Source organism: Astatotilapia calliptera, chromosome 20 (genome assembly GCF_900246225.1).
Source record: "Astatotilapia calliptera chromosome 20, fAstCal1.2, whole genome shotgun sequence".
NCBI classification, from domain to species: Eukaryota; Metazoa; Chordata; class Actinopteri; order Cichliformes; family Cichlidae; genus Astatotilapia; species Astatotilapia calliptera.
This window is the reverse complement of record NC_039321.1, coordinates 14,413,702-14,437,911: the sequence shown is the minus strand read 5'-3', so window position 1 is coordinate 14,437,911 and position 24,210 is coordinate 14,413,702. Positions and strand designations below refer to the sequence as shown.

The window sequence follows — 24,210 nt, the reverse complement described above, 5'->3', positions numbered from 1 at the left end:
ATTGTTAGTTGCTATTGAGGCCAATTACACCACACCAGGGTCTGTGGCTCTTGCTCAGGCCACTTACACCACACCAGGGCGTGTGCACTGGCTGAGGCCACTTACACCACACCAGGGCCTGTGCTCTGGCTTGACCGCTACACCACCAGGACCTGTCGCGCATGAAGCCACTTCCAGTTCCAGCGCTGACTTGCTATGGAACACTTACAAACCACAGGCGATGCGTGCTTTCACTGCTAGTCCCTCATGGCGTGGAAGAGACACCATTGACACCAACAACACATCACCTATGATGCATCTAAGCGAGCCAGCTGTACACAACACCGAGGTGCCGGTCGTGCCACTGGCTGGCTTAAGGCCAGCAAAACACAACACCTTCCGTGACCTTTACTCTTCTATCGACAATTATAATACACCACTATCCTTCAAGCGAGCTCAGAATATAGCACGTTATTTTATTGAGGACAACTGGCTGAGGCCAACTATAACTCCATAACAACCAGAAGTCTCGCCCCGTGTGAGAGATACTTTGCACTGACTTAGAGCAGCTCAACACTAATTATCACCGCACTAGCTACGGCCCTCCCGATGGCCTGCTGGCTGAGGCACGAGACACATATACTAGCGAACGTCCGATCACAGAGGCCTGTGCCTACATGCTGGCCCTGGAAGGCACCACTTTCCACACACAACCAGTCCGGGCCTGCGGCATACGCCCCCTCTACGTACAGAGACACACATCACAAATATCACACCAGACCCTGTGCCGAGCATATCTCGAGCACGAAGGCGGCCATATCACCAGACAACACTGGCGCTCGTGCGTTGCATTTGACTCATGATGCCAGTAGTACAGATACCACAACCAGGCCTGTGCTGTGTATCTACATTTGACTGTGCCAGCAATCTACAAAACAAGTAACTATATGGCGCTGCTGACTAGGCGATGATTAAAATGCTCTATAATCGTTAGATATCACAGTCTCTCTGCGTTGTCCAATTATGAGCTTTACTATATGTCAACACTGACAAGACAGAGTTAGTCGTCCAAAATAAGGAATGGTCTCGTACACACTCGACGAAGGGAATGGTAATACGCATATGCCCACTTAAATCTAGAAATATCCAATGGTGACATCCATCATAATTGAGACTGTGTTGGCATTCGCCCGAGCCCAATGGCATAGCTTTACACACAGGTGGCACATACCCACCCTGTGACCGCCTACTTGAACTTTATAAGTTCCGACCTCGTCTATGTAATGCTTCGGAAGTGCCTAAAAAGCAGGGGCTGAGCGACTATAGTATATGCACGTACTCTCCGGATGTATCTGAGTAAACTACGCCCACACATAACCGGACGTAATACCTTGCTGAGCTGCGTGAGAGTGCCATTAGATCCATTCTTCCACCTCACAATATAATTCAGAGCATATATGTCCGAAATTTCCAGATGTAAATCGAATCCTCGAGAGCTTTAAGTTTTAATAAGACAAGGTATGCTCAAATGAGTTCATACAGCAATCCATACGCCCTAGATTTAACAACGCGATATGAATAAGGATGAGCTTTAAATGTGAATTTTTAGTCCAACACAAGAACATGAAATAGATTATTGAATTACAGCCCAAAGCCTCCAGTCGGATAAATACAAGTGCTGCGAATTTGTTAAAGTCGTTTAGTTATGAGACTGCCCGAAATCACACCTAGTGAGACATTTCTTAACTATTTAAGCCATTGGTCAATTTTTCTGTTTTTCCAATATATCCTGTTTGTTAATCCCATCTAAAAGCCACCATCAAGGCCTTTTAAATTTTAATCGAACAAACACTAGTAAAATGCCCTTTGTGAAAACCGCTCGAGCCGGACTGTCCTATGAGCTCTTAGTAATGGATGACAGCATAGGTTAGAAAGTATGAAGAGAACCACCTCTCATACCATCGACTCAACTAAAGCAACATGGCGCTAAGAGAATATTCTGTCCTCACATTTCAGTGTACAAAAAGCCTTCTCCATACTATCAACATGACTCTTGAAAAACAAAAAAAGATTTTTTTTTTAGTCAAACAAAGTAAGGTTAAATTTAAAAAAACACACACTATTAAATTTTGGACTTTTTTTCTTCTTCATTTTTTTAATGACAATAATACAATCACATTTGTACAATGTGTTAACAAAAAAAAAAAAATAAATATTGTAAATCAGGCTACGGGAGAAATGTTGGTGGGGGCCTGAAAACAACGATAAGTGTCATTGTTTCACATGCACTTAATTCATACACCATTGACTCAGACACAGGCTTACTCCTGCCTGCTTTGATAAGGTCGACAGCACACCGCTTTTCCTCCATTACACCCCATCATTGTGTAGACCCATGCACACAGTACATGGGAACGAGCAGCAACAACGGCTATGGTCACCAGAGTCGAACGGCTACATGCGAGATCGTGTACAGTAAAACAATTTGTTGTGTTTGTTAGAGTGACAGCAGAGAAAAGAGGTGGGGGAGGTATGGGTTCATTTGTTGTTTGTCCAGGTCCAAAAAGATTAAGAAACTGAGGCGCAGGGTCCAAGGTCATTCGGCCCGGGTTGCTTAAGAGCGGTTACTTCCCCCAGATGTTGAAGCATGAAGACTGACGCGATGAAAAGCAGGCTCATCACCAGGCACGGGCACCGGACCGCTTCACCACAACAATAACGATGATTGAATAACCAGATCTCACACACCACACACACACCAACAAAACACACTTTGCTTGTAACCCAGCCAGAGGCGAGTCTTAGCGGAAGGCTATTTTTGATGAGTTTTAGGAACAAGGAAGGGCTCTCATCTGAAGGAGGCTCTGAGTGGGCGTGGGGGTGAGGAGCGCCCATGGACTAAGTTAGAAGCATTGCCATGCCAACCCTCTCCTCATCAGCCCTCCCTCTCCTCATCGGCCCTCCCTTTGGAAGAGTGATTCACAGGCAGAGCCTAAATGATTTCTCACAGTTTTTTGTTGCCTTATGGTTCCAAGCGCTGTCACCAATCTTTGCATTTTGTTATTATCTCATGACACTTGTTTAATCAGCTACCATCTCTCCTCTGGACTTTTTAATGTCTACAGTCTCAGATCAACACAGCCCTGCCCTTCCCATATTAGATTCTTGATGAATGTGTGTTGTTGTTATTCAGCCTGGTTCAATGTGCCCCTTTTTAACTTTGAGCACCCGCCCCTTTAAACCTCTCTGCACGGCCCTGCTGCATAGAGTCTACCAGGTCATAGATAATGGCCATGGACCACATGGGTGAGGGGTACCAGCACTTAACATTGCCGTCCTTCCCCACCAGCAGCATGGAGAAGTATTCTGGGCTGATTTGGAAGTAGTTTCTCATGTCCTTCACGAGGGTAGCTGAGAGCCCTTCACGCTCCACGGTAGCACTCCCTGGATGGACCAGAGGATCAGGTTAGGAACAACCTATTAAAGAGTGAATTTCACAATAGATGTAGCACATCGACATTTTCCTCTTCCTCTAAACTTATCACACTGAACTCAGATACCAAAAAAGTAGAGACCTTAGCTTTCAGAAAATATATCTGTTCACTATTTTGTATTAAAAATTCTTACCATTGATAGGATAGAGCTCCAAGACTCCGCCCATATCTGGCAACTCTGTGCCAACCAGCTTCAGAATGGCGATGTACCTCAGGCCTGTGTAACCATGGCAACCTTTTTTTGAAAAGACATCAGAATGAGGCAAACAATTTTTAGACAACAGCATGACTTCAAATGAGAACAGCAGTATGCTATCAAAGTTTACCTTGGACTATGACCCTGACTGACATGACCAGACAAAAGTGCAGTTTAAGAGCCTCAGCAAGCAGATTTACAGATGCTGGGAGGAAGTCATACTTGTTTTCTGCAAACAGAACAAAATGTGAAGACACGTACTGAGCAAGCTGCCAACACATCACTGTAATGCACGCCAGAAAAATTAACACTGTTTTTTAAATCTTTTTATCCAGATGTGGAAAAAAAAAGTTGTGTGCATGTGTTTACTGTCAGGTAATCACCGGCACTGGCAGACATTTTCAGAAGTAGGATGCGGCTGGTCCCCAGTGTTACAAAGCCTAGCCCGAGAGCAAGAATGTAGGCTGATGAGCCGGAGCACAGCCTGGGGCACAAGGGCACATGGCTGCGACTGGAAATGGATCCAGCCAAACCTGCTGGAATACATACAAACATGCACGCACACATGTTTATCAGACTTCCCCTTTACATTATGATTATTATACTGCCAAAGAATTTTTTAAAAGTGTTGTGTGTGTCTCAGAAAGGTTTTAAAAAGACAACATTGACAGGATGTAAGTGTGAACTAAAACTTGCAGAAATAATGATCAAATACAAGACACTAAAAACAACACTGCGGGTTAATTTGGTTAAAAGAATATCATTCTAATTATGCTGTGTGAGCCGTTTCGAGATATGTGGTGGCTTTTCCATTAATGGCTCATCTGTGAAACAGCTTATGAGGAGAAACAACTCAGTATAATGCAATACAAAGATGACCGTGTCATTGAGACTATATACCCCTTATCTTGTATATCAATATTCAGTAAGATGACCTTTATATTCCAAGAAATCTATGTATCAGGCAAGCTTTCAGGTCAATTCTTTAAGTAATCCAAGAGTTTTATGTGGATGTTGGCTGTTTTTGTTTATTCTCTGTCAAACTATGACTCAATAAGCACTGTTGCAACAGGGCTCACAGGGATTTTCAGTCTGGTTATTGTGTCATTTGGCATACCATAACATTTTCTTCCAATTTCTCTTCCTTAAGAGTAATTTTTTGACAGCCACCCTCACACTGACACCATTTCTGATGTGGCTTCAGTAAGCAGTATATGGATCAACTGCAAGCCCAGATGCATCTCTCAGGTCCTGTGTCAGGTCTTTGCTGCATTTTTTCACCCTGATTTTTCACACTTCAAAAGCTTCAGGAGCTTTTTGCTCAGTGCAGCATCAGCACCACGGAAATACACGGATAAACTGAGCAGATATTTGAAGTTTACACAGCTACATTCTCGCCTGAAAATATGTTAAACGTTTATTTTGTGACCCAGAAAGAATAATAAGGGTAACATTAAAACTAACTAGCTGCCGCCATTGTTGGAAACTGAGCAGGGCTGCGCTACGAATTCTGGGACAAGGCTTCCTCTTCTTCAAGGTTTAACGGCAGCTGGCATCCTTGTACATGCAGTGCTGCCATCTTCTGCTTCAGTCCGTTATTACACCCTTAAATACTACTACTTATTCCTGCGTCTTTTGGGATCTTACAAAGCTTCAAACGACACATCAACTATTAAATTAGTCGTCGACGATTTTGATAGTCGACTAATCGTGGCAGCCCTAGTCCGAATCAGTCTTCCAGCATGATGATGACCTAAAACATACCGGCCAAAGAAGTAGTACATTAAGGTCATTGAGTGGTCTAGTCAGTTTCCAGACCTCAATTGTATAGAAAACCTGTGGAGGGAGCTTAAGCTTTGAGTTCCCAAGTGGCAACTGAGAAACCTAAAGGACTTAGTTTCTGTAAAAAGGACCGGGCCAAAATCACTCCAGAGATGTGTGCAAACCTGGTGACAGACTATACGGCTGTACTGGCCAAGAGTTCCTTCACAAAGTACCCACTTGTGTTTTACTTGTGTATCAAATACTTTTTTCACTCAGTGACATGTGAATCCATTCATAACTCTGATATAATGGTTTTTTTTCTATATTTGTTAAAATAAAACTGCCATTAAAAATTAGACTTCATTTCTGTGTAAGTGAGCAAACGTATAAATTCAGCAGGATCAAATAATTTTCCCCGACTGTGTAAATGTCACTGACTTTGGCATTGTGTTGGTCATGCCTGATTGTTTTTCTTTGTGCTTTAGGGGATCATCAGAGTGCCTGCTCCCTGCCAGTACGCCCACAAGTTGGCTTTCCTTGTGGGTCAGAGCATCCGCAAAGAGCCCAATATGAAACTGGATGACCAGCTTTTCTACCTTTAAAGATAAAAAGGCCCAGTTTGCATAGGAAATCTTATTTACTCATTTTTGTTGTTTGAGCTTAGTTGTTGTTGTTGTTTTGGAGGCAAATTGAATGCAATCAGTTATACTTTGAGGATCTGTTTGGGTTTAAGTGATGGGAAAAGTCTGTATTTGTTGAGTATCTATAATCTTTGGTTTTGTTATATTTGAGACTTTTATTGTCATCATTTGCAGCACAAGATTTAGACCTAGATGCTGTCTCTCACTTTCTGCATTCAATTAATCAATAAATCTGAGTTTGTAATTCCTGGCATTTCAAAGCAAGTCAGTCCAATATTACATTACAAAATATCAAATTTTGTTTGTTTTTTTTATATAAAAGATTGCACATGCACACCCACACAATAATTTGTAACCATCAATATAGGCTGATAATTCTTATCATAAAGCTAGCACACAGTTGCAGACTTTTAAACAATATGGTCTTCAAGACACCATGGGGAAAGCTTAAACTGTTTGATTATAAATTGCCAGAGAGATACTCCCTACAGTATGTGACAAAATTAAATCGATTTGATTGATGGCCCTAATCATGACCTTTTGACCTCCCCCCTCCCCCCGGAAGTGTGTAATAAGCGTGACGGATTGCATCCGGAGAAGGGAGGGGTGGGAAACCCCCGGCATCCGGAGAAGGGAGGGGAAACCTGTTGTTGGAAAAAAAAGAAAAAAGTTTTTAGAGGGAGGGAGGGTCTGCAGCATGGGAGCGGCATAAAAGCAGAGCGGTGATGCAGCAGCTGATTCTGTGCTGTATAGAGAGACAGAGCGGCAGTTAGTTTTCCACAAACTCATAGTTTGAATTCTGTTTCAATATTTTGTCAATTTTCTCTGTATTTTTTTTTTTTTTTTTTTTTTTTTTTTTTACAATAGCGGATGTAATTTTACTTTCTTAAGCTGCACCGGCGCTTGTAATGGGAAAAAAGAGTGACTTCTTATTGCCTGTAGAGAACCGTTTCTTTCAATAGTATTTTATTTTCCTATAATACAGACGCAGTAAAAAACCTTTAAGATACACCATAGCTTGTGATGAAAAGAAGAACTTTCTATCCGTTTGTAACCTACAGGCTGCCTACCTCGTATGTGTAAAAATGAATAAATATCCCTTAGTGAATACTACTTTTCCTTTTGAGAGTCCCTTTTACAAGTGACTGAAAAACAAACCATAATTGCCGTGACAGGCGATCTTGTTACACACACACACACACACACACACACACACACACACACACCCCGCGGGTCAAGGAGGAATGAGACAGCAGATATCAGTTTTTTCTCAATGCTTATAACCTATATTGCGCCCCCCCAAAAAAATATTATTATTATTATTAAAACATCTATATGAGGTAGGTTTTGCGCAGCCTGCTCCTTGTCAGACCAAAGTTTTTTTCTTCATTACTTTTAGCTACTTTTACACTGGGTTTTCTCAATAGACAGAAAATGATGACACTGAGGAGTCAACAGCCGATATTATCATTGCTTGTAACCCGGTAAATAATTTCGTACATCTCCTCCCCTAAAATAAGCCTTAGTGGAAAAAAGCTCATATTCGAATAAGTTTATTAAAGCACCCCCTCTGTGGGAAAGAGTTTTTTTTCTCAGAGTCAAGTTTAAACCATGAGGCGAGTTTTGTCAACAGGAGGCGAACAAGAACAACTGTTGCCCATAAGGTAAAACAAATATCCGCCTCTAAGTCGTATTTTACCGTTGCAGAATGCGGAAAACAGACAGCCCTCACAAGAAGGTATTCAAAAAAAGGAAATTGGATACCTCAACTCTCCCGACTGCACACACACACACACACACACACACACACACACACACACACACACAGAGAGAGAGAGAGACCCGAAGGATGAGGAAAAAACAGATGCCTCGCTAGACGAGGATAAAATGAGAGAAGAAACGGGAGGGGAGTCAAAAGAGCCGATATCTGCTCGGCCCCTACTATGAAAGTTCTACCAATCGCGAGGAAGAATCCGTGAATATTATGTCAGCATCCCGTTCAAACAACGCCGCCGATCAGAGCGCCAGGGCCATCTCGCCAGATCTGTTCGTACCTCACCCCGGTAAGTTTTTTTTTTTTTTTTTTTCTTTACGACTTTAAATTATATATCAACAGAGATGTCAATAATTTGATTACTTTCTTTTAGATTTCTACATCAATGATTTCACGCAAGTGGACTACGGTACGATTAAATAAGTATATATCATTTTTTTAAATAAGTTTAGATAGACTTGTTTTATCAAAAAATCTGATACTTACAGAAGCTATCGATAGTGCGGAGAGTAGCAGCATAAATCCGGCCGTTTTCCGTGCCGAATTAGACGCCATACTACCCGCAGAACCTCCACTGCCGCCGCGGGGAAAAGAAGAACAAGAAGACGACGTTATTTTCGTCTCCGCATACCGGGAGAACTGCGGAGAAATAAGTTTTAAAACCGAAGGTAAACAATATGTTGCATTATCTGCCATTTTTTGAATAACAGGATGTGACGGAGTAATCCAAGTGTGTTATACCGCCCCTCCCGACCCGGAGCAGATTTTTAAAAGTTTGTTTTATTTCTCGACAGCGGTAATCGAGAATATACAGACCCCGCCGCCGGGCTGTTGATGCTGACATAGGTAGTTGCTTTATTTTCTCACAAAGCTCTTCTTTTTGTTTACCCTCAAGTAATGTTTCTGCTACTGCACTCATGCACTCTTTGACAACACCTGCATCTGCAAAGGGCTTTTTGTGTTGACCTAAAATCCAAGCAACTCTGAGGGAACATTCATGAGCATGTTGTTGGGCGGTGAAAGAACTGGTTAAGATCCTTGTGGATTGATCATATTGGGCTCTGAGACTGCTAATTTTCTGGGACCTGAGTTCAGACTGGGGTGGGTATGATTGTTCAAAAGCTTTGTGCTTTGTCTCATAGTGGCGTTTGACATTGCCACTTTTAATCAGTGCCACGGTTTCTGAACATATGAGACACACTGGTTTGCTGCTTGCGGCCGGAAGAATGAACATATTGTGGCGGACCACCAGGTGGCTCCACTCACACCCAACTTGAAGGGAAGTGTTGGGGTGGAGATTTTGGCACTTACTATATGTGAAGTTCTGAGAGTCAGTTAATAAAGTTGGAGTGAGACACTGAGACCTCTCCTGTCGTTATTACATACCTCCACATTGGTGACCCCTGTAGCGAACATGCTAAGGCTCGACGACGAAGCCAGCTCCGGCCTGGAAGCATCGGACCGCCGGACTTTCACCTCCGCCGATGGCTGCGTTTGCTGTGGCGCTTAAATTGCCGGATTTTTGGCTTCACGATCCTCCTTCATGGTTCGTGCACGTAGAAGCTCAGTTTGTTCTTCGTGGAGTTTCAGCCGACGATACTAAATACCACCATGTGGTGGCCTCACTTGACCCGCTGTCAACCCACCGCGTGATGACTCTCGTCCGGGACCCCCCAGCCCAAGGCAAGTATGCCGCCCTCAAGGCGCTGCTGCTGCGGCGTTACTCCCTCTCTGATGCTGAGCGGGCCGAGAAACTCCTTTCCCTCACGGGCCTGGGCGACGGCACCGCTCTCGAGCTCATGGAGAGCATGCTGTCCTTGCTGGGCGCGGATGACGGAGGATTTCTCTTCACCCACCTCTTTCTCCGACAGCTGCCGGCTCCAATGCGCGCTGGCCTTGCCAACTCCCCGCTATTGGCCACGAAGGATTACCGCTCCCTTGCGGAAGAGGCGGATCGCATCCTCCTGGCTACCAGGACTTTCGGCGTCCAGGCGATTGTTCAGAACTCACCAGCGTTTTCCCCCGCCCCCTCACCGATGCCCCAGGGGCCCTCCGAGTCGGAGGGAGCATTCCGGAGCATTCCGGGAGCATTCCGGCCACCGTGGACGACTCGTCCACGGTGGCCGGAATCGCTGCACAGCGGCACCGCGGAAAAGGGCTTTGTTTTTATCACCAGCGTTTTGGAGCGAAGGCACGGCGCTGTCTCCCGCCTTGCAGTTTCCAGACCCAGGGAAATGGGCATGTCAGCGCTCTGTAGCAGCCGCGACCGCTGGCAAGGAAAGGCTGCTTTTCTTAGAGGGCTCATGCTCGGGGAGGCGTTTCCTGGTGGACTCCGGCTCACAGAAGAGCCTTCTTCCCCCGGCTGGCTCGGACAGGCTAGCTGAGGGCTGCGGGCCATTGCTAACAGCGGATAATGGCTCTCCCATCAAAACCTTTCGGTGAAAGGTTGGTGACTGTTTGCTTTCATGACCGTGACTTTCAGTGGAACTTTGTTGTTGCTGCTATAATAGGCGCTGATTTTCTTTGTGCTCACGGACTGCTGGTTGATGTTGCTAACAGATGTTTAATTGATGCTGTGTTATTTTCCTCATTACCTGTTTGACTCAGGGTGCTCAGCCCGTGGTACATGCTAACTCAGTAGATTTGGGTGACGTTTTTCAGTGTTTGCTTTCTGAGTTTCCCTCACTCACTGTCCCCACTTTCTCGAGCACGGTGACGAAGCATGGGTGGAGCATTACATAACTACAGTAGGGCCCCTGGTGTTCGCGCGCGCGCCGCCTCGACCCTGCCAAACTGGCTGTCGCTCGGGAAGAATTTGCCACCATGGAGCGCCTGGGCATCGTGCAGCATTCGAACAGTGCCTGGGCTTCTCCGTTACACATGGTGCCTAAATCTGATGGTCGGTGGCGACCTTGTGGGGATTTCCGCCGTCTTAATAATGTCACAGAGAACGATCGTTATCCCATTCCCCACATCCAAGATTTTTCCGCCCATCTTGCGGGGACCTCGGTTTTTTCGAAGATCGATTTGGTACGGGGATATCACCAGGTTCCCGGGCGCGGGGAGGATGTCCCCAAAACCGCCGTAATTACACCTTTCGGCCTTTTCGAGTTTCTGCGCATGCCGTTTGGCCTGAAAGGTGCCACCCAAACCTTCCAGCGGTTGATGGACTCGGTCTTGCGCGGGCTGCCCTTTGTTTTTGTATATCTTGATGATATACTGGTGGCCAGCAGCTCGAAGGAGCAGCACATGTTCCATCTGCGTCAGGTTTTTCAGCGTTTGGCGGAGCATGGACTGATTATTAATCCGTCTAAATGCCAGTTTGGGTTGCCCGTTCTCGATTTCCTTGGGCACCGTGTTTCCGCCGAGGGCGCGGTTCCGTTGCCTGACAACGTCCAAGCTGTTTCGGAATTTCCGCATCCCACGAATGTTAAGGCACTGCAGGAATTTTTGGGGATGGTGAATTTTTACAACCGTTTTCTCCCCAGAGCGGCACATCTGCTGAAGCCCCTTTATGGCGCGTTAAAAGGTAAGAAAGCTAATGACTCCGTTGACTGGTTTCCGGAAAGAATCCAAGCGTTTTCTGATGCTAAGTCAGCGTTAGCTGATGCTGCCCTTCTGGCCCACCCATCCCCCTCAGCGCCGATTGCGTTGACCACCGATGCGTCGGACATAGCGGTGGGTGCGGTGCTGGAACAGCGAATCTTGGGTGTCTGGCAACCGCTCGCCTTTTTCAGCCGTACGCTACGTGACAGCGAACGCAATTACAGCGTTTTTGACAGGGAGCTACTGGCGCTCCACCTGGCGACTCGTCATTTCCGTTTTTTTCTCGAGGATCGTCACTTTACCGCATACGTGGACCAGAAACCCTTGACGTTTGCCATGTCCAAGGTTTCTGATCCATGGAGTGCACGCCACCAGCGCCAGTTGGCAGCCATTTCTGAGTTTACCACGGACATTCGGCACGTGGCTGGTAAACCCAATCATGTGGCTGACTGTTTGTCCCGTGCGCTGGTTTCTCCCGTCTTTCTCGGCATAGACTACTCCGCCATGGCTGCCGATCAGAGCGGTGACATCCTCGCGCTTAAATCCACCCAGACGGGCCTCATACTAGAGGACAGAACCATGCAGGACGGTGGTCCCCTCCTCGTCTGTGACGTTTCCACCGGCCGCCTTCGCCCAGTGGTTCCCGCTTCCTGGCGTCGTCAAGTTTTTGACTCGGTACATGCTCTCTCTCATCCAGGGGTCCGGGCCTCTGTTAAACTGGTCAGCTCTAAATTTGTTTGGCCAGGCCTTTGCAAATCTGTTAAGGAATGGGCGTCGGCGTGCATTCCCTGCCAGCGCGCGAAGGTTCATAAACACACCAAGGCACCCCTGGAGCCGTTCTTCATACCCGGCAAACGTTTCGATCATGTGTATGTTGATCTGGTGGGTCCTCTGCCGCAGTCACAAGGTTTTACGCACCTTTTGACTGTTGTTGACCGGACCACCAGGTGGCCGGAGGCGGTCCCCCTGGCGTCCACTACCGCAGAAGTGGTGGCCAAGGTGTTTTTGTCAACCTGGGTCTCGCGTTTTGGCCCACCCGCGGACATTGCGTCAGACAGAGGCCCCCAGTTCATTTCCGAGCTTTGGTCGGCCATGGCTGATGGACTGGGGGCTAAAGTCCACCGCACAACCGCATACAACCCGCAAGCTAATGGGATGTGTGAACGGTTACACCGGTCGCTTAAGGCTGCTTTTCACACCTCCTTAAAGGATGGCAATTGGGTTGACCGCCTCCCGTGGGTTTTGCTTGGGCTGCGCTCTGCGGTTAAGGAGCTTCCCCAGCTGAGCTAGTGTTTGGTCAGCCCCTCCGCATGCCTGGAGAATTCTTGCCCGAAAATCCTCCTCCCTGCTTCGATCCATCGGTGCTATCTCTCAACCCGCGTTTGCACTCGCTTCGGGTTCCTGGTCCGGTGCGCCATTGCGTGCCTGACACCTTTGTTCCAAAGACTTTAGAGACTGCTAAGTTTGTTTTTGTCAGGCACGATGCCCACAGGACAATGCTGCGGCCGCTGTATGACGGCCCATTCAGGGTTATTGAACCGGGCCAGAAACATTTTGTTTTGGATTTTGGGGGTCGAAGGGAGACTGTGTGTGTTGACAGACTTAAACCTGCACATGTTCTTCCGGACAGTAATGTAGTGCCGGCCCAGGCCCCTCGCTGTGGCCGTCCTCCTTCGATGGGGTTGACAGACTCTGGTTTTCCCCCCAGGACTACCCCCGGACCACCGGCGTTTGAGCCTCCTCCTGCCTTTCCTGCTCGCCTTCACCAGCCTCGTTCACAGGATGGACCTTCCTCTGCCTGTTCTCTCCCTCCCAGGTTCAGTCGTTTGGGTCGTTTGCTTAGACCCAGGGTCCTGGACTGAATAGAGACCTAACTGTGTGTTCAGGGGGGGGGGGGGGGTATGTGTGGCGGACCACCAGGTGGCTCCACTCACACCCAAGTTGAAGGGAAGTGTTGGGGTGGAGATTTTGGCGCTTACTATATGTGAAGTTCTGAGAGTCAGTTAATAAAGTTGGAGTGAGACACTGAGACCTCTCCTGTCGTTATTACATACCTGTCGGTCCATTCAGTCTTGAAAGTTCTATTTTCAATGTCTACTTTTCTCTTTTTTGAAAGCGCCATGGTTGTTTTACCTCTTGTGACTCCCACTCACATCTTGTCTCACTGTATCGTTAATCGTCTCGCTTGTCATTCGCCTCTCACCATCTCTTTCCTCTGTCTGTCTGTGTCTGCACTCAGCGTTGCGATCGCCTTGAATGCGCAGATGTGATTGGCTAAGTAGTGTCACGTGGGTGGCTTAACTCGCACACCATTGGTTTGTATGTTCCCTGGTCTAATACAATGTAACGTTACCGCTTAAAATTGAATCGCCGGTCAAAATTAAATATAATTTAATATTTTGTTAACTATAGGTCCGGGTCCATATAGGATGGCGACTGGGTCCTGACCGCGTGAGGCATCCAGAAGACGTTTCAACAATCAGCTCATCTTTGGGTCTGCTGATGTCCAGAACATAGTTGAGCTAAAAAAACAGAGTTGTCATAGACTGTGGATGACAAAATCAGATAAGCACTAAAAGTTGCACTTTGCGACATCTGAAAACTTTAACATACAAGCTACAAGCTACAACATACACCATGATGAACGGCTGGCCAAAATGTTCTCAGGCTTTGTCAGAGCTTCGCACGGTGGTCCACACACGTCAGGAAAAGTTGCATCTGTTGACCTTCTATAGGGAGTGCAGAATTATTAGGCAAGTTGTATTTTTGAGGACTAATTTTATTATTGAACAACAACCATGTTCTCAATGAACCCAAAAAACTCATTAATATCAAAGCTGAATGTTTTTGGAAGTAGTTTTTAGTTTGTTTTTAGTTTTAGCTATTTTAGGGGGATATCTGTGTGTGCAGGTGACTATTACTGTGCATAATTATTAGGCAACTTAACAAAAAACAAATATATACCCATTTCAATTATTTATTTTTACCAGTGAAACCAATATAACATTTCCACATTCACAAATACACATTTCTGACATTCAAAAACAAAACATAAACAAATCAGCGACCAATATAGCCACCTTTCTTTGCAAGGACACTCAAAAGCCTGCCATCCATGGATTCTGTCAGTGTTTTGATCTGTTCACCATCAACATTGCGTGCAGCAGCAACCACAGCCTCCCAGACACTGTTCAGAGAGGTGTACTGTTTTCCCTCCTTGTAAATCTCACATTTGATGATGGACCATAGGTTCTCAATGGGGTTCAGATCAGGTGAACAAGGTGGCCATGTCATTAGTTTTTCTTCTTTTATACCCTTTCTTGCCAGCCACGCTGTGGAGTACTTGGACGCGTGTGATGGAGCATTGTCCTGCATGAAAATCATGTTTTTCTTGAAGGATGCAGACTTCTTCCTGTACCACTGCTTGAAGATGGTGTCTTCCAGAAACTGGCAGTAGGACTGGGAGTTGAGCTTGACTCCATCCTCAACCCAAAAAGGCCCCACAAGCTCATCTTTGATGATACCAGCCCAAACCAGTACTCCACCTCCACCTTGCTGGTGTGATACCCACTAATGTGTGATCACATTTATGTGAATTAATTTAAGTAATTTCACTTTCAATGTAAGTGATATTTCCATTTGGAAATGCCCTAAATAACTACAGTAATTGTAACAGGAAACTTGGTAACTACCCTGGGATGTTTGTAGCGGACGCTTCATTTTTATACCAATAGGTGGCAGTGTGAGACCATGGTTTGGCCTGTTGTTAGCAGCCTGAAGCGCATGTTCCGCGCTATTTTCTCATAATGGCGGAGTATTCAGGAAACGGCAAGCCAAGTCTCTCTGTCTGATCATTTCTTTCCTGTTTACAGGACACATATATAGCTGTCTACAGGTGCTGCCACCCGGTACCTGTAACAGTTTTCTGGGGGCTCGTCCGGGATCAGTCCTGCCTTTGAGGCTGGGAGCTGATCCAGTAATACCGGTACTTTGGGCCAAGAGTGGCAAGAAAACACCAACAACTCCAGTCTGCTGGTTGTTACCGACACCTCCTGCTGCTGCCTGATGGAGAATAGATGCTACTAATTGTGCAGGAAATGCATTGGCCATGTGTCACAACTAGCACAATGGACAAGAAGTAAGGAAAAAGACAAATAAGGACTGCTTGGTGCTGCTTGGTGCTCGGACCATCGCCCATCAAGGCAAAAACTGTACGAAAGCTGACATTGTGTGACCCACTGCAAGGGATAGGGAAGCAACCATAGCGGAAGGTGAGAGGAGGAGCTTGGTGTGGGCCATCAAGAAAGACCTTCTCGCCCTCTCTGCTGATGAACTGTTCCAGATTGCCAAATCTCTGGGTCCAGTGCCAGGAGTGGATCAGTCTTGCCTTAAGTCAGGGGATGAAGACAGTTGCTTCGAGTACATCAGTGGTTTCATGTGCAGTAAGGCTTTATTAGAGTCAGAAGATCAGGGCATGTCACACTTATTGTCACTGAAAGATGTTGTTGATGCTGTTACCCAGGGTCATGTTTCTGATTTGCAGATACAGGCTGCCACTGGTAATGATTCATGTGATCTATGTCCAAATGCTCAGCCTCATGATGTCAGTGTTGAAGTGAGTCCAACTAATGCAATGTTTTTAGAAGATGGTCATAATAGTGGTACAGAAGTAACTGACAGTGTGACCCAGAATACCAGCTCTACTGCTGTTTCCCAACGTGATATAGAACTGCAAAAAATACTCTTCAGTTACGAAGAGCTCTCTAAGAAAATTAAGCAGTACATGCCCACATCAGGCTCAAAGAGGAAAACAGATTCGGACAGGTTCATGGCAGGTGAGACTGGACACTTAACCCAAATCACCTGACCCGCTGGAATGAGGGTGTCATACCTGCCAGTCCGCAGACGTCCACATTGTGCAGGGGCTTCATCAGCCTTGATGAGGTTTACCAGGAGCTCTGCCTTTTTTGTTGGTATTGACATGGCATTGCAAAGCAGGGTGACGAGAGTTGGCATGAACCGTCCTGGTTGTTCCTGCACAAGTTCCTCCATCACATTGAAACCCAGCAGCGGTCTCTCCAAAACAAAACTGCTTACAAGAAAAGGCACAGTTATTGACAAATTAGGGTCTTCATTCCCTCTCAAATTAACTGTGATTGGCACCCAGCCATCAAATGGGAGAGTGTCACCATTCACAGCACGGACTTTTAACTCTTCTTCAGTATCAATGACTTCATCAAGTGACCTTACAGGTGTATCTGGTAGATATTTATTTATCACTCTCTTTCAATCATGCTCACTTGAGCTCCCGTGTCCAACAAAGCACTAACTGCTAAACCATTTAGATGGCACTGGGTGAGAGCTTTTTTTCCAATTAGTTTGGCTAATTTTTCACTTTTACTGTTGGTTGAACTGCCAAGAAGTATAGCAGATTTATTTTCTTGGTTATTCTGTCTCTGGGTTGGCACTACATTATGTTTGGTGTCAGCGTCACATTTTGCCAAACTTACAGCAACAGTCTCACTAGTACTACATAGGTCAGATTGGGACGGAGCGTGGGACACGGTTTGTCCCGTGACAGGGACCGGCTCCCGTTTCCCTGACGTATTGTTTTCTTCATGCAGCCAACTGCGCGGTGGCCTTCCTGGGGAAAACCTACTCATCCATCCCTAAGCCACTTTTTAAAGAGGTTAAAGAGTACATACAAGAACTTTTGGTAAAAAGGCTGGATAGTAAAGTCTCAGTCCCCGTACGCCGCCCCAGTCGTCTGTGTCAGAAAGAAAGATGGCAGTTTACGCTTATGCATAGACTATCGCCTTCTGAACAAAAAGACTGTTCCCGATCGACACCCACTGCCCAGGATACAGGATCTGATTGATACTCTGGGTGGGTACTCGTGGTTTAGCATCTTAGACCAAGGAAAAGCTTACCACCAGGGCTTTGTAGCTGAGGGCTCTCGCCACCTCACTGCCTTCGTAACACCATGGGGTCTTTATGAATGGGTTCGCATCCCATTTGGTCTCACAAATGCCCCAGCTGCTTTTCAGCGGCGCATGGAAGAGATGCTTGGCTCTCTTAGAGATGAATGTTGCGTCCCATACCTCGACGATGTACTTTGCTATGCAAAAACATTTGACGACCATGTTGAGACTAGAGATGGACCGATCCGATATTACGTATCCGTATCGGTCCGATACTGACCTAAATTACTGGATCGGATATCGGAGAAAAATAAAAAATGTAATCCGATCCATTAAATATCACGAAAGCACCTCACAAAACTTGCAACACGCCGTAACTCACCTCAGAACATTAGCACGTCGGAGCAGTATGTCTCATGTGATAGAGCGGCTGTGGCATGCGGGACCTGTCGGTGGTCTGGATAGCATTTGGAGCTTAGCTAGCAACCTCCGACAAAGTTATCCCCGAGAGAAGTACAGCAAGTGTGTAAGTCCATCTCTGAATGTTTGTAAAGCATTCCCGCATTAAGCTTAACAAGCGACTGCCTCTTCTTGCTGCTACTTTAATCATGAAACTGCTTAATGATCAGCTGATCGGCTTTTCTGTCGTGAGTCCGTGTCTCTTGTTTGTTTTTGGCCCACTTTGCACCAGAAAGAGGAAACCAGCGGCTGAACAACAGCAGCACGTTTAAGCTTGATAAGCTGTTGTTAGAATGTATTTAATATTACTTTCTACACCAGGATCTTTTTCTACGTAGCTGACGCTGGTAACTGTGCAGGGGCGGATCTAGCAAAGTTTAGCCAGGGGGGCCGATAGGGCATTAACAGGGAAAAGGGGCACAAAGACATACTTTTCTTTCTTATTCTCATTTAAAATGTCGAGCTTTTAATAAATAATTATCTGACACCCAAAGTTTTAATTTGATGTAAAAGGAATAGAAGTCAATTACTGTATATAGTGACTATTAAGTCTAATATATATACCCTAGTAAGCTATAGTACTTTTTCCTTTGGGAAGGTACCATCTGTGCAGTCTGCAATTTTGTTGAAGAAAGATGTTGAATCTATTTAATATTTCTTGAAAAATAATTGATTTCTGTGCATTTTATTTCACACTGCATCAAAGTAAGGTTGATTACGTCGATTAAGCATCATGAGGTGGAGCATGAGGGGTGGTTCCCTATTTTTTATTTATTTATTTTTGTTGTTGCTGGGAGTTGGAACCCTATTAGTTAGGTTGCTTAATATTTCTGCTAAGTACTCTTTAAAATACCAGAATAGGGAGGATGGTGTAGGTTTAAGTTTATTAGATTGATCAGTATTGCTGAACTATGAAATATTTTTTTTTTGCATACAGGTATAACAGAATAGCTTTAGTGTAGTTGTTGTTTTAAACTTGAGTATGAACTTATACAAAATGCAGCAAGATATTTAAAAAAAACAGTTTTGTTGATTAAAAAACACTATATCGGATTCATATCGGTATCGGCAGATATCCAAATTTATGATATCGGTATCGGACATAAAAAAGTGGTATCGTGCCATCTCTAGTTGAGACCCTCCGCAAGGTTCTCCAGGCACTCCAAGAACATGGAGTAAAATTGAGGCCGGAGAAATGTGACCTCTTCAAACAAGAAGTCCGATATGTGGGTCGGCTTGTGTCCGCTGAAGGAGTCAAAATAGACCCGGCAGACCTGGAGGCTGTCAAAACCCTGACATCTAAGACACCTCAAACAGTTGGTGATGTGAGGAAGCTGGCAGGCTTTCTAAGCTACTACCGCTCATATATCCAGGATTTTTCCCGAATAGCTAAACCAATCTATGAACTCCTTCAGACCAAGCCAGGCAAAACTCAGTGTCCGAAATCTGTGAGAAACAGCAAACACCCACAGCTGTCCTCTCGAGAGCACGTTGAGTGGACCCTGAAACACCAGAGAGCGTTAGAACAGTTGGCGACCCTCCTCACCAACCCCCCTGTTCTGACATATCCCGATTTTAGCCTGCCTTTCACATTGCATACAGATGCATCTGACCAGGGCTTAGGAGCTGTCCTGTATCAGCGTCAACATGGGAAATTGAGAGTAATTGGCTATGGATCTAGGACTCTGACACAAGCAGAACGCAACTACCACCTGCATAGTGGAAAATTAGAGTTCCTTGCGTTGAAATGGGCTGTATGTGAAAAATTCCGTGACTACCTGTACTATGCCCCACACTTCACAGTTTATACAGATAACAACCCCCTAACCTATGTAATGAGTACCGCAAAGTTAAACGCAGTGGGACATAGGTGGGTTGGAGAGCTCTCGGATTTCCGGTTCGACATCAGATACAGGCCAGGAAAGTCAAATGTAGACGCAGACACTCTTTCGCGTCTCCCCTTGGATATAGAGAAATATGAAACTGCTTGCACAGAGGGATTTCCAGATGAGGCAGTGCAGGCAGTCTGGGATGGAAGCCAGGTGGCCAGACAGAAAGATGTTGCTTGGGTAGCTGTTACAGGAAAAATGATTATGTTTCTTTACCTTCTTTTAAATGTACAAAGCATTGTTTGGATGCCCTTCGTCTATGGTTAGATTAGTTTAGAATTATCCTTTTAGACTTTCTCAGCAAAGACATACTGTTTTGGGACATATTGTTTTAGATTGTTTTATCTCTCACAGCTTTCTCCCAGCTCTCTGCTGACGAGACTAGCGCCACATATGGAGTTGTTTATTTTATCTGTTTTGTATTTTCTTATCCTGTTCTCACTGTCTTTCCTATAAAAAGTGCCAAGCCTCTGTACACGGTGTGAGTTGTTCTGAACAGCTTACCCGTGTGCACGTTAAAGCATAAAAAGTGATCTTGTCTCATTGTGTCTTTATTTCTCCTGGGTCTTTTACAGAGTTTTCCCCCAACAGTAGCCATGCTCAATATCTCTTCTCTGGACCCCCATCAGCAGCCTCATATCAACTCGCTGAGCATCAGCCATGATGATCTGGTTAAAGCTCAAAGAGAGGATCCAGCCATTGGCCAAATCCTCAAGCTGAAACTAGATGGAGCAAAACTGACAGATGAAATACGCAAGATGGTAAGAGGAACTGCCCATAAACTCCTCCATGAGTGGGGTAAGTTACATCTTGAAAATGACCTCTTGTATAGATGTACCAGTGACAGAAGACAATTAGTGCTTCCTGCCAAGTACAGGACTTTAGCATTAAGACATTTACATGACACGATGGGTCATGTTGGGACAGACCGAGTGCTACATCTCGCAAGGGACAGATTCTATTGGCCCTTTATGGCTAAGGACATTGAAGCCTATGTGACCCAGAAGTGTCCCTGTATCATGTCCAAGAAACCAGTAACACACGTCAGGGCTCCCATGGGTAGTATAAGATCGGACTACCCTTTAGAACTGGTGTGTATTGACTTTTTGCATTTGGAAGCCAGCCGTGGAGGGTATGAGTATATTCTCGTGGTAATTGACCATTTCACTAGATTTGCTCAAGCATACCCCACAAGGAACAAGAGTGGGAAAACAGCTGCTGAACGGATTTTCCAGGATTTCATACCCAGATTTGGATACCCATCCAAACTACATCACGACCAGGGTCGTGAATTTGAGAATGAACTGTTCAGGACACTACAGAAATTATCTGGTGTCAGACATTCCAGAACATCACCTTACCATCCTCAAAGTAACCCTTCAGAACGTCTCAACAGGACAATACTCCAAATGTTGAGAACATTAACAGAAAAGGAAAAAGTACAGTGGAAAGACCACCTCCCACATCTTGTACATGCGTACAACTGTACTCGACATGAGTCCACCGGCTACTCACCATTCTATCTCCTCTATGGACGACACCCGCATCTACCAGTCGATCTGCTGTTTGGATTGAAGGGGGAAAATGAAACATACTCACCTACAGGATATGCCAAGAAATGGGCCGAACGAATGTCGGAAGCTTATCGGATTGCTAGTGAAAATAGCAAGAAGTCTAGTGCAAGAGGCAAAATAACATATGATAAAAAGGCAAAAGGAGTCATGCTTCAGCCAGGAGACAGAGTTCTGGTCAGAAACCTCAGTGAGCAGGGAGGACCTGGCAAGTTGAGATCATATTGGGAGAGGACTATTTATATAGTAAAAGAGCAGCTAGCAGATAGCCCAGTTTACGTAGTCCATCCTGAAGCTGGAGACCCAAAAAGAACCCGAACATTGCATCGCAATCTACTGTTACTTGTAAATGACTTACCTGTTCAAGTCACTCCCCCCCTGGCAAAGCCTGCAATTGGAAAGACAACACGCAACAGACGAAGGATGGAAAGATCGGCAGATGCACAAAGACAAACAGACATGTGGGATATCTCTGACAGCGGTTCTGAGAGTGATTGCTCGGGGTACTGGCTAAGAGCACCTGTTGAAAGGACTGTGAGAAAGAACCTGGACCATGAGCAACACCCTGCATCTCAGTCATACCAGACCAAAGAACCTATTAGAGTGACAACAAACACAAAAAATGGACATTCACCTGTGCAGACGATGGAAGACATACTGACTATGCCTGAGCATTCACCATCCGTCAGCATTGAACAATTCGAAGAGGAAACTGGGAGAGAATGCTCACACCTGCCATGTTCTCTGAGAGAGGAGATGGAAGAAATGGAAGTGGGTAGTGACAACCTATCTGAATCCAGAGGGTCTGGTGAGGAGTGTGAAACTCATTTGCAGTCTAACGTACAGGTTCAACCACCGGGACATACTTGTACGGACATTAGAAGAGCTACCCGTCACAGGAAGCCACGACAGTTTCTGACTTATGAATCACTGGGTAAACCCTCAGTGCAGTCACATGCGGCAGTTAATCTAGTTGGGGAACGCACAGCACCACAGTTACCTGCCACAACCATACCATCATACACTGTATTTCCATACCCACCATTGGCAATTGTGCCGCCCGTGTGTATGTCACAGTCACCAATGTACTGCACCCCAATACCATACTCACCATACCAGTATCACGCATCACTGAACCCATCTGCATACACACCACCCCCACTGCTTGTTTCATAACTAGTTCTTGGACTGATTAGAGTTAATAAGAATTTGAGAAGCAAAAGTTAAAAATGTCATGATTTTGTGAATGTTGGGAGCCATTTTGTTTTTGTCAGGGAGTGTGTGATACCCACTAATGTGTGATCACATTTATGTGAATTAATTTAAGTAATTTCACTTTCAATGTAAGTGATATTTCCATTTGGAAATGCCCTAAATAACTACAGTAATTGTAACAGGAAACTTGGTAACTACCCTGGGATGTTTGTAGCGGACACTTCATTTTTATACCAATAGGTGGCAGTGTGAGACCATGGTTTGGCCTGTTGTTAGCAGCCTGAAGCGCATGTTCCGCGCTGTTTTCTCATAATGGCGGAGTATTCAGGAAACGGCAAGCCACGTCTCTCTGTCTGATCATTTCTTTCCTGTTTACAGGACACATATATAGCTGTCTACAGGTGCTGCCACCCGGTACCTGTAACACTGGCGTCTGAGTCGGACTGGAGCTCTCTGCCCTTTACCAATCCAGCCACGGGCCCATCCATCTGGCCCATCAAGACTCACTCTCATTTCATCAGTCCATAAAACCTTAGAAAAATCAGTCTTGAGATATTTCTTGGCCCAGTCTTGACGTTTCAGCTTGTGCGTCTTGTTCAGTGGTGGTCGTCTTTCAGCCTTTCTTACCTTGGCCATGTCTCTGAGTATTGCACACCTTGCGCTTTTGGGCACTCCAGTGATGTTGCAGCTCTGAAATATGGCCAAACTGGTGGCAAGTGGCATCTTGGCAGCTGCACGCTTGACTTTTCTCAGTTCATGGGCAGTTATGTTGCGCCTTGGTTTTTCCACACGCTTCTTGCGACCCTGTTGACTATTTTGAATGAAACGCTTGATTGTTCGATGATCACGCTTCAGAAGCTTTGCAATTTTGAGACTGCTGCATCCCTCTGCAAGATATCTCACTATTTTTGACTTTTCTGAGCCTGTCAAGTCCTTCTTTTGACCCATTTTGCCAAAGGAAAGGACGTTGCCTAATAATTATGCACACCTGATATAGGGTGTTGATGTCATTAGACCACACCCCTTCTCATTACAGAGATGCACATCACCTAATATGCTTAATTGGTAGTAGGCTTTCGAGCCTATACAGCTTGGAGTAAGACAACATGCATGAAGAGGATGATGTGGACAAAATACTCATTTGCCTAATAATTCTGCACTCCCTGTATTGGCTTTCTTGTTGTCAACTCTTTCCTGAGGTTCTATAGGGCTTTTAACAGGTTTCAGACAAAACACTACATAGAATGCATATTAAATGCATACAAATGCAAGAAAAATGAGCACTATTTATAGAAGGAAATTCATTTGAAACAGCATGTAACAAATTCGTTTATGAGCCCTCAACTACAACAAGATAATGAATGCAAGATTATTATTTCACCTATATATGACAATCACTATTCAAAATAAGAAATTTTACCAGTGTCACCAGACATTGAAGGTGCTGGGTTCAACACTGTTTCTGTGGTTTCTCTGGGTTTATTGCACACCTTTGGGGCTAGGTACACAAAGAAAAGAATATACACACACAGATAGGAACAAATCCAAGGGGTCAAAATGTGGTCATAAATATTTTGTACTTGTAAATCAGTTTTGTATGTGTAAAAAGAATTTGTGTGTGTGTAAAAAAGATTTGTATTTGTGTGGTAGCGTTCTGGTCATAAGACAATGCATATACTTACCTACAACAGCTTGACCCAGTGCTGACAATGAGATATTGATCTTTCCAAGTCGACCATGTCGTAGCTGCCTCTCCAGAAG

At 45.2% G+C, this 24,210-nt stretch overlaps 2 protein-coding genes across 3 annotated transcripts; one reads left to right on the top strand and one right to left on the bottom strand.

The window, feature by feature from the left end:
• Nucleotides 1-3,217: 3,217 nt before the first annotated feature.
• LOC113013774 (coiled-coil domain-containing protein 80-like) lies at nt 3,218-5,007 on the bottom strand (the record flags this gene model as incomplete). The annotated part of the gene is made up of 4 exons (XM_026154923.1): nt 4,053-5,007; nt 3,800-3,898; nt 3,607-3,708; nt 3,218-3,423 (listed from the first exon to the last, which is right to left on the bottom strand). Coding segments are annotated over exons 1-4 (591 nt in total), but the record flags the coding sequence as incomplete, so codon positions are not given.
• A 3,477-nt stretch (nt 5,008-8,484) lies between these two features.
• LOC113013915 (uncharacterized) lies at nt 8,485-22,874 on the top strand. Of its 2 annotated transcripts, none has more exons than XM_026155151.1 (2): nt 8,485-8,516; nt 20,239-22,874. In XM_026155151.1, the coding sequence occupies exon 2, from the start codon at nt 20,260-20,262 to the stop codon at nt 22,408-22,410; it is 2,151 nt and encodes a 716-aa protein (XP_026010936.1). In that variant the 5' UTR covers nt 8,485-8,516; nt 20,239-20,259; the 3' UTR covers nt 22,411-22,874. The 2 variants fall into 2 exon arrangements, with proteins under 2 accessions (XP_026010936.1, XP_026010935.1); XM_026155150.1 differs by lacking the exon at nt 8,485-8,516 and adding an exon at nt 8,641-8,694.
• Nucleotides 22,875-24,210: the final 1,336 nt, after the last annotated feature.